This window comes from Leguminivora glycinivorella, chromosome Z (assembly GCF_023078275.1).
Source record: "Leguminivora glycinivorella isolate SPB_JAAS2020 chromosome Z, LegGlyc_1.1, whole genome shotgun sequence".
NCBI classification, from domain to species: domain Eukaryota; kingdom Metazoa; phylum Arthropoda; class Insecta; order Lepidoptera; family Tortricidae; genus Leguminivora; species Leguminivora glycinivorella.
The window spans coordinates 33,967,365-33,978,648 of record NC_062998.1 but is presented as its reverse complement, the minus strand read 5'-3'; the positions used below and the strand labels follow the sequence as shown (position 1 = coordinate 33,978,648).

General features: G+C 38.1%; 1 protein-coding gene across 1 annotated transcript; it reads left to right on the top strand.

Annotated features, from left to right (window-relative positions):
• Window positions 1–2,031: 2,031 nt before the first annotated feature.
• On the top strand, window positions 2,032–10,541 carry LOC125241836 (D-3-phosphoglycerate dehydrogenase). The gene is made up of 8 exons (XM_048150488.1): window positions 2,032–2,192; window positions 2,770–2,910; window positions 3,362–3,513; window positions 4,028–4,247; window positions 4,811–4,943; window positions 7,264–7,379; window positions 8,233–8,335; window positions 10,057–10,541. The coding sequence occupies exons 2-8, from the start codon at window positions 2,776–2,778 to the stop codon at window positions 10,179–10,181; spliced, it is 984 nt and encodes a 327-aa protein (XP_048006445.1). The 5' UTR covers window positions 2,032–2,192; window positions 2,770–2,775; the 3' UTR covers window positions 10,182–10,541.
• Window positions 10,542–11,284: the final 743 nt, after the last annotated feature.

Genomic DNA, 11,284 nt, shown 5'->3' with positions numbered 1-11,284 from the left:
ATAGTGCTGTGACACCCCTGTCACTCCCCAGTCATCAGGGTATACTATAGTTCATGGCTCAAGCTTGCCACAATTGAACACAAAGTCGACTTCTATGACTCCCACGGGAGGGAAAGTGGTGTAGAAATTTTTAGCCCGCATTATTACACCAATTCAGGATAAAATACCTACCTATATACTATCCCCCTTACTCATAAACGTTCACTAAAGTTATCAAAACGGTAAAGTTCGTTTTCACCTCACTGGCTCGGAAACACGTGTTTTGTCCTTTAATACCAGCGGGTAAAAACGCATTTTATCCACTAGTGGGTAAAGTAATTTGACCTTGAATAAAGTCAAATAAACTGCTTTAAAATTGATAAAAGTAGGTGAATCTAGTAATAAAGATGATTTACCACCTGTGGAACTACTGGAAGCAGTAATAAACGCATTTTTTGCATTCTAGTTTCCTCGCTATAGTGAGGGGAAAAGTTTTGTGTTACACTCGGGTGCAATAGTACATTACACCAGAGGCCGGGAAAATGAGGATTTCCGGTCAAGTGGGTATATACGGATAGGTATACGAGGCCGGGAATCCGTTTTCACGCCGAGGCATGTATAGTGCTTTTCTCAAACATACAACGAAATAAAAAAAATGCTCTAAAGGACAATATTTTATAAAAAAAAGTTACTTTGCAGGCCTAGGCCTAAAATTCCTTTACAGTCCTCTCGAGTTGTTGCGCCTAAAAAGCGATACTTCCCAGCCCATTTTAAGGAACGTAAACACAATATTTCATTGCATGTTTGAGAAAATGTATTTTACTTCTCGTGTGTTAAAATTTTCAATTCCACACTCGACGTTAAAATACAACTTTTCCTCCTTGTATAACAAATAACTATTGTCCCTTTCTATCACACCAATACGTCAGAAAGGGACAAACGAACTTTATCGGCTTGATAACTTTAGTGAACGTTTATGAATAAGGGGGTATTAATAATAACTATCATGTAGGTAATTAGGTAGGGTTAAACTAAGCCGACCAAAATACAGTGGTGACTGCAATCGTATAGTGAACTTGCTATAAACTATTGTCTATTAGGGACTATAAAATTGCACCTACCTATCTCATTTATTAGTTTACTTTGTTATTTTATTACAAGTTCTAAATAGAACCAAAAACAGTTATCTTTTTTAATTAACTTCCATGATAAATATGTACATACATATTGCACGATTACGAACAAAGCATGTTTATTCCTATATTTAGTAATGAGATTACAGAATGGAAAGAATCATGCTTAAGGTCAGAACAAACAAGATAAGCCCGTTCCCTGACCGGTGTAAACACTGCTGCCACCACGAGTTGCATCATCTGATCAGTGATCAGTAACTTGACCGCATTTGGTGATAATAATTACAATTGTATTTTACAGTCGCACGCAATTACTTTTATCTATAGGTCACATAATATAGGTAATTGGCGAAGTCAGCTGCATGTTGTAAGGTTGGCAACATGTTGGCAACATGTCTTTTTGGCAACTATGATTGGTCAAAAAGAGCAAGGAATATTCAAAATGGAAAACATGTGTAATAAAAAATCTAGTAAATTACATTTTTAAAAGTAATATGATAAAGTTTCTAAATTATGTGTATGTAGGTACATAATACCATAAATTAAGTTTCTGTTTATCAAACTTTTAAATTATCTTTTCAAATTTCATGTTCTTTCTATCTCATCTAAGTAGATACCTCATATTTTAATCGTTACCTAGTTTTTCGTTTTTTTTTAGCGTTTGCCAGTTCAGCCAATTAATCTGATACTATAAGAGATACGATACCTCTTAGACACTAAGACATTGACTTCTTGTGATAAAATAAATATTGATAGCAAGAAACACTGACACCGCGTAATTCAATTGCACACGGTCATGATAAAAGTGGTCTGACTACACAACGAGCCTCTGACGTTGATAAGTTAAACACCAACTTTATATTGCGGATAATAGTAAGACGTGTTGAAACGGCTCGCGTAGTCATAGAGACGAAGTTCGTGTGACACGGATGATAATGCATTAACGTAAAGGACGGTAGCGACGGCACTACACGTTTGTAACGTAGTCTCTTGCGCCGGCGACTATTTGGCGTCAGTACTCGCCGAACCTCCTCCCAGAGCCCATCGCGAGCTCATCAACCACTCGACATATTTAGACGAGTAAGTACTTACTTTTAAACTTAAACACATAAGATAATACTATTACGGTACTACTTTATAGAAACTGATTTAAGCCTACATTTTGATAATACAGACGTTGGAAGGAATTAAATAGGTACATCTTTTCGATGACAGAAAGATCCCAGTCTCGCAAACCATCTTGACACAGATTAAATTAATATTATTTGCAAAGCGAATTTCAAATAAGTATGCCACATTAGAGATAAGAAGTGAAATTATCTAATTATATGCCTATATGTTACTTAATCATTAATTCTAATGAAACCGACTTGTTTATCCAAAGAGCCGGTTTGTCCCACATTTTCTACGTAACAATTAGATACGATGTAATAACAATTAGGTAGGTTTACTGTACTCGTTTCGATTGAAAAAAAATAACTTGACATGAGAATGAAAGTCAAGTTCATTGTTGAGATACTTGAGATGATTAATTAACTGATATTTAGTACGTTAACGGCAGGCATAATTAATTACCTTGTTTTACCTACCTACTGATTGTCATATTACTTATGTACCTTCTATGAAATACATGTAACAGATATTTTTATTCTTGCAGATAAAAATGGGTTTAGACATCAAATCTGTGCTGGTAGCCGACGGAGTCGGATCTAACTGCCAAGAAATCCTCAACTCACATGGAATCCATGTCGTCAACAGACCAAAGATTTCCAAACAAGAACTTCTTGAAGAAATCCCTGTAAGTATTGATACAGACAAATTGATTGTAATTGATAGGTCACTGGATCAGCGTTACCGCATAATGTACGGACTAAGTGCGTTTTCATATTATCCGATCCGATATCGGATGTCGGAAGGATTGCCAAGGCAAAAATCAAAGATGGCGGCTTAAATGTATGGTATATCGGTCCTGTATCCGATAATGTAAAAACGCACTACTATGGAGGCATTTACCAATTTGAGGCGCGAAATTGTCAAATACTTGACATATCCTACCTAACCATAATTATATCCTTGTAACTTTAGAGCGATGGAGCTATTAAGAATTCAGAATCAGGATCACCTCTTACTTAACTCACACTTTTGCTCGGCACTGATTCCGTCCATGTGCAATTTCTCGCCAGATCTGGGTCCACGGCATCACAAAGTAAGTAAATCTCTAGTTAAAATATATTTATTTTTTTCAACAGAAACATGAAGCTTTGGTGGTCCGTTCCGCTTCCCAAGTGACCAAAGAAGTGCTGGAGGCGGGCAAGAAGCTGAAGGTGGTCGGCCGCGCCGGCGCCGGGGTCGACAACATCGACGTCGCCGCCGCGGGCGCCAAGGGAATCGGTGTCATTAAGTAAGTTTGTCTTCAATAGGACAGGAAAATGGCATGGGAAACCTTGATTATACCTCATGTCAGTTAAGGTTAGGAGAGTGTTTCGATATAAGAAGTAGGTACTGGGTAGGTGGTGTACTGGGCTAACAACTGCGAATTTTGATGGCATCTAGTTATTCTAGGTAGGTGCCTAAATGATTCACATGTAATTTAAGTTCAAAATTGCATGTGTACGCGTGTAACGCCTAAGAAGCGAGATCGGTCGGATCGTCTACTTTATGGTCTCGTAGTTGTAGGGACGATTCACCTTGATTTATTGCTACTAAAATTACAGAAATAAGTATACATGGCTCAACTTTCTGTAGGTATTTATTAGTTGTTAATGTTATTGTTTACTAATCGTAATATTTGGAGACGACCCACCCCGATTTATCTAAATCACCGACAGATGTGGAGAGATACTCTGGGTAGGCAACTAGGCAGATGCCTTCTGTGACCTTTTTGTCCCGTTTTTTAATTTTCATATCACTTCCAGCGCCCCCGGAGCTAACGCGATGAGCGCCTGCGAGCTGACGTGCGGTCTGATGCTGGCACTGGCGCGGCACGTGGTGCCGGCGGCGTCGGCGCTCCGCGCGGGCCGCTGGGAGCGCGCGCAGTACACCGGCACCGAGCTGCAGGGCAAGACTCTGGCCGTGCTCGGCCTGGGCCGCGTCGGGCGAGAGGTCGCCGTCAGAATGCACGCTTTCGGAATGACGGTGAGGTTTCATTTAAATACTTAAGCTTTCTATTTCTAAAAGCATAAGGATGCTTGAAGAGTTTTAAGGTCTTTTCCGTCCGCAAAATTGTCCTTTTCGTTAGAGTTTTCTAACCTGAAGTATCACGTGAAGCATAAGAACGTCCGTGCAGCAGCGGTGCTCGGTGACGCTGGCCGAACTCGGCCTACGATAGACCGCGTCAGTCGCATCCTCGCGGCAATATAAATATCCGCTTTCGGGATACCGGTAAGGTTTCATTAAGACGTGCAATCCCTATACTTAGCATGTATAAAAATTGTGAAAGTTAAAACCAGAGTCATCATCCTCCTTGCGTTATCCCGGCATTTGCCACGGCTCATGGGAGCCTGGGGTCCGCTTTGACAACTAATTCCAAGATTTGGCATAGGCAATAGTTTTTACGAAAGCGACTGCCATCTGACCTTTCAACCCGAAGGGTAAACTAGACCTTATTGGAATTAGTCCGGTTTCCTTCCGGTTTACTTTCCTTTCCAAAGTTAAAACCAGAGTAACAGTGAATAAACTATTGTTTCTTTTATACACAGATCGTAGGCTTCGACCCCTTCGTGTCAGCCGAGCAGTGCAAAGAATTCCACACAACCAAGATGGAGTTGGAACAGATCTGGCCTGTGGCCGACTACATCACCCTACACACACCTCTCATTGAGTCTACGAGAAGTAAGTACCTACATATTCTAATGGCGGGTTTTAAAGTCATACATACAGGGACGTACACATATTAGAACAAGAGCAGTCTGAGTGAGAGAGTGAGATACATACTTATAGGTATTAATGAATGTGGCTTCACGTTACAGAAGGGTCCATAAGTTTCAAATGAACGTAAGCTTCAAATTCGGAAGTACAATACAACCAACCTTAATAAAAATGAAACATAAAGTCGTCTCCCTAAAGTAAAGCCGTATGTTTAGGTAATAATTTTTCCGAAGGTCATAATTAAGAATTCTCCTATATGCTAGTAAAAAAAAAAGTAGGTATGTATATAGTAATGTACATATCAGGCCATAGATTTTAGTTTTTTTTATGAGATAGAAGGCAAACGAGCAGACAGGTCGCCTGATGGTAAATAAATGGTGTATCGGAGGAGAGCAAGAGTATTATTTATTTACCTCTGCTGGATATTTAATTTCAGTTTTTTTGTTTTATTTTTAATTTAATTTTTTAGCGATTGTATTTGTAATTGGCGTGTAATTTATTTATAGAACAAAGGATAACATTTCATTTACCTCTACTTATATTTTAACTTCGACTATTATGAGAAAGTACCGACCTAGATAATGTGTGCTATCAAAACAAAAGTTTATTTTATTTTATTATAATCTCGTGTTTAAATACACGAGATTATAATTAAATAACCTAACCACAAAATTAAAATTTTGAAAAAACCCCCGACCGCGACATAGTAGACCGATTTTCACGAAACATGGCTAAGAACACTCCCGACTAACTCAGCTTTCATAAAAAAAAAACTAAATCTTAATCGGTTCATCCGTTCAGGAGTTACGATGCCACAGACAGATACACAGACAGACAGACATACACGTCAAACTTATAACAACGCGTCGTTTTCTCGTCGCGGGTTAAAAAACTTTTGTTTTGATTGACATGTCGTGCTTATGTAATTTAGGTTCGGCACAAAAAATACCTGGAGAGTTGTTTTTAAAATTTGTTGTTGTAAGGTTATCGTTGGCTATCAACTGTTAGCTCAGATATACACTCAGATACTCGTACCTACAGATAAGGATATCAGTTGCTATGCTCGAGGCAACCAAATAATGAAAACTGATAGAACAACTAAAATGTAATATTATGGAGTGGCTTGTTGTATAAAAAACCGGTCAAGTGCGAGTCGGACTCGCTCACCTAGGGTTCCGTACAACTTCCAATAGTTGAATCATCAAAATGTTATTCATAGAACTCTACAGACTTGACTAAATCCCTCAAGACTCAATTTCCCACATACTTAACAAGTAATATTTTAATATACAATTTTATTGTTAGACAACGTCCAAATAAAATCAAGACTTTTCGACTTCAATAGTTTACGACTTACGACATGTCGCAAGGACGCTCCTGAACCGACCTCATTATATCAGGACAAACGCGATGTAGGAAATGAGCGTTCAACATACAGCGACATCTATCGGCAAATTGAGTAAACTAATGCGCGCGAGCTAGTATGGAAAATGATTTTTATGGGATAGTTGTTTATTGCGTGAACCGATTTTAACCATTTTGCGTCTATTTGAAAGCAGGTAATTTTATTGTTATTTTGTAAAAAAATACAGATACAATAAACACCCTTGCGGGTGTTGAAATTGAAAATGTAAGTCTAAAGGTTTTTATAAATAAAAAAAAAAGTTTTCTAGATACGTGTACGATTTTATAATAGCCATGTTTGGTAAAAAATCATAAATTTATGTTGGTAAACTTCGGAGATATTTTTTTTACATTTTTCTTCAAAAAACATTTTTTTTTCTACAAGAAAAATTATAAAAAATAGTTTTGATATGTAACGTTTGAGCTCTTTCTAACGATACCCCACTTGACCTAGTTACTGGAAATTTACAGTTTGCCCCCCTTTCATTTTGGCCATTTTCTCATTTGTTTCTGACGGACAACGAGAGTTATTACAAGCTGATGTTAATAAAAACAAGCAAAAGCAATTAAAGTAGAAAGATTCGCAGGGTTTTTTTTTGAAGATTGTCAGTCTTCTACATTTACTTGCCTCAGTGGGGTCAGATTATCAATATCTGGTTACTATCCGGTACACTTATTAGATAAGAAAAGTAAGAGCGTTTCCACACTGTATTATCATTAAAATCATGTATTATTATCAGAGATGGGACAACTGAGCGTCATTCTAACTATATAAGGTTCATTATTCCGAAAACGTCATACAAATGACGCCCAACTGTCCGATCTCTGATTATTATTGTACCGTGATAAGTTGTACTTATATAAAAACACGTTTTTCCAGATTTCATTAACGCCGACGTGCTGAAGAAGTGCAAGAAAGGCATCAAGATCGTGAACGTCGGCCGCGGAGGCCTAATCCACGAGCGGGACCTACTTGATGCTCTCAACGCAGGCCAGGTACTACTTCTTTTTCTACTGTGGCCAAGAGTAGGCCCATTTATAATTTAAAAAAAAAAGAATTTGGAATGTATGGCAATAACACTGTACTGTCTTTAAACCTTCGCGTATAGACTTATACAAGGCAAAAGTTAAAACACTGTTCTTGATGTTATCAAAGTCAAGTCACGATGGCCTTAAATTGCTTAAATTAGGCAATTTCCGCAATATCAACATCCAGAAACATGATCGATTTTAAAAAAAGTGTTTAAAGTGTAGTTAATTGTTGATGTGCGTGATGGCGCAGAGCAATAGTCCAGGCAGCCGGCGTATCATGCTGCCAATTTTATCACTTATCCACGTGGATAAAGCATCCGTCACGCTTTAGCAAGTATGTCAGTGTGAGAGTGACAGATGTCTTATCCACGTGGATAAGTGATAAAATTGGAAGCATGATACGCCGGCAGGCAAGCATGGTCGAGTGATAAACGATAAAACTTCAGGCAGTCTTTTTCGCACTATTTGTAAGTGTAGGATTAACTTAACGACCAACGTACAAAATTTAATCCAACAGAATAATGCTTATTTGGTATTTTTGGCACTAATTCGGGTTGCTCTTAACTAATTTGAGACGCTATTATGGATAATGTTTCATAGAATTTCATACTGGCATGGTTTTCATTTATTTGTGACTGTACCTAATATGTACCTACCTAGTCGTTCTTTTATTTCATACCACATTAGCTCAAACAAATTGAGAGGTACTGTTAACACTGAAGAATGTGATTTTATAAAGGCTTATTTTCTACGGACTCTATAGACAAATAAAACCGTTTGAAAATATACTTCCTACATGTTTATCTATTGTCTCCAGGTTGGCGCCGCCGCATTAGACGTGTTCGAGCAGGAACCCCCCACAGACCCCCTCACGCTGGAGATCATCCAGCACCCGGCGGTCATCGCCACCCCTCATTTAGGTATACCCAGTCATTTATTTACTACAAGATTTTGCCCGCGGCTTCGCTCGCGTTAGAAAGAGACAAAAAGTACCCTATGTCACACTCTATTCCTTCATAACTATCTCCACTTAAAAAATCACGTCAATTCGTCGCTCCGTTTGCCGTAAAAGACGGATCAACAAACAGACATACATACTTTCCCATTTATAATATTAGCATGGATTTAGCTCAAACATACCCGGTCAAATTAATTTCTCACTAGACAAGACGTGAAACTAAAATCTTCTTTAAAACCATAAACATCCGCGCCTACATTGCTACATTAATTCCCTGCATCCATCGCCACCCCTATGGTAGTGTAGTGATTAATTCAATATCGATGATGTGAACATTATTCAAAAATTAGGTCAGCAATTCCCGTCAACTTTGTACAATGCCACGTCAGCAAATTTTAATTGATCCTATTTTGTTACCAACATTTAGTAATATAATTCGACTTTCGTAAGATATATACAGGATAATTGTTATAATTAAGAAAATATAGATACTAGAGAACCTTAATGACGAAATAAAACTTAATAAAATCTCAATTAATCAACAAAATCTTGGTAACAAAATAGGAATTAATAAAAACAAATTTAACTTTTCCCTTAATTTTTGTACAAAGTTGACGGGAATTGCTGAGGTAGGTAGGTAATTAATTAACTTAGTTTGGGCCGACTTTATGTCACATTGCGGTATCCCGGCATGCGCCACGGCTCAAGGGAGCCCGGAGTCCGCTTTGACAACTAATCTCAACCTCCGGATTCAAAGTCGCACGCTCTTGCCGCTAGACCACCAACGGCGGCTTTGGACCGTTAAATAATACTTATTAATTAATGAATGCATATTGTAGCGTATTCGTAATCGTATCTAAAGTATGTCTGCAATAGTGTGTACCTTGTAACAGTTTTCCAATTCATACACTGTTTTTGTAACTGAGTTATACTTATTTGACTAGTACGTAATAATGAGCTTAATCCGTACTGCAACCAGAACCCGTCATGTATGTAAAACACGCGATATACCGGTAATAGTGTAAAATATATGAGACGTTGATTAGGTACCGAACATCCTATTGATATTTAACATTATGTTTATAAATTTGCTCGCTACGCTGGCGTTTTCACTTTTGATTCTGTATGACACATACTCTCCCTTAGACTTTATATTTATGTATCTAAGTAAATACTTGGCTGTAGATGTAGAGCAGAAAATAACGTTCATACATACATACATACAATCACGCCTGTATCCCATAAAGGGGTAGGCAGAACACATGAAACTACTAAAGCTTCAGTGCCACTCTTGGCAAATAAGGGGTTGAAAGAAAACGAAACTAACACTAAAATAACGTTCATAATTATTAATTAGATACTTTTCGTTCTTAGTACACTCGCATAAGTATCGGAGCTATGAAAATACTCACAATGTATTTATAACCAGGCACTAACTTAACACAGGGGCAATTTTTCAATCTCGCATACGGGATTTTGTCACTAAAATACCGGTTGAAACCGGTGACTTGCCTATTATTTTCAGTGACAATTTTCTGAATTCGAACCCGTGAGACTCAAAAATCGGCCCGCAGGTGTATTGTTGAGCACCTCGAGCGCTCTGTATAATTCTTTGTGAAATTAAGACGTAGGTATATGGCCCTAGATTTGATATTAATCATATAAATTTAATTGTGTGTGCAGGTGCGTCGACCAAGGAGGCGCAAGTGCGCGTGGGCCAGGAGATTGCCGAGCAGCTCGTGAACCTCGTGAAGCCGGGCACCTACAACACGCCGCTCGCTGAAGTCACCCGCGTCCTCAAGCAATAATATGTGCCCCTGAATAGGCACCCTGCTAGTTGCGAGTAACAATGTACCAACTGTACAATATCTAACTCTTACAGGGGGTCGATGTTCGACCCCGAATTGAGAGTACTGATACTGGTTCTTCTTTTGGCTAAGATATTACCATACCCGTGTGAAACATTTCAATTTAAAACATGTGGAGCTTTCCATCAGCATATTTAAAAGGAAGAAATAATCCCATTGATAGACCAAACGGGAAGTACGCTTGGTTGGTACAATTTTGCCTACTAGCAAATATAGTAAGTACGTACTATTATTACATTGTAATATACTTAGTATTAACTCAATATAAAATATTGATAACAATAAACATATTTTTGTACACTTGCTATCTTATCTCTACCTGGGTTATTTCCTTAGCACCTGTTGAATCCGATCTATGAATAGATAAAACTTTTTTAAAGACACTTTCATACTGTCCAACCACAATTTAAATGCGTGACTAAAATGTCTATAACATGAAAGTACCTACGGATAAACGGACATGAACAGTTGAAAAACCTACTTAGGTTTCTTGTCTACTGCATTCCTAACGATATGAGAGTAGTTGCTCTTTTAGATCGGTCTCCCGAATTGATCTTATGCATGGATACGATCGGAAATCGTATGTGAGCTCTCGCATTGCCTAAGGAAGGGCCCATTTAGACGGTACGAGAACTCGCATACGAGTTTTATTACATTGCGGTATTTGATGGCTGTGCAAAATTGCATGTACCCTCAACAGCCAGCAATGTAACTAAAATCGCATGCGAGTTCGCACGCCGTCTAAATCAGCCTAAATGAGCCGCGCTTAGTCTGAGTTCATCCGATTGAATAATCCAACGTTGGAATTACTATAAGTAATTACTCTACTAGCCTAATCTAGCCCGGAACAATGTAGAGTCTCGATGTCTTGATCGATTGCTGGACTATCGTTAACCTAACCAATGTTACTCGTAACGAATTGTGTTTTAACAGCGTTTTTATTTCATTTGATAATATAAATTACTGTAAATGATTCGATCCAGTTCACTTCTGGATTCAATAACTACTACTTGTACTATTATATATTCTGTGATGCTACTGAA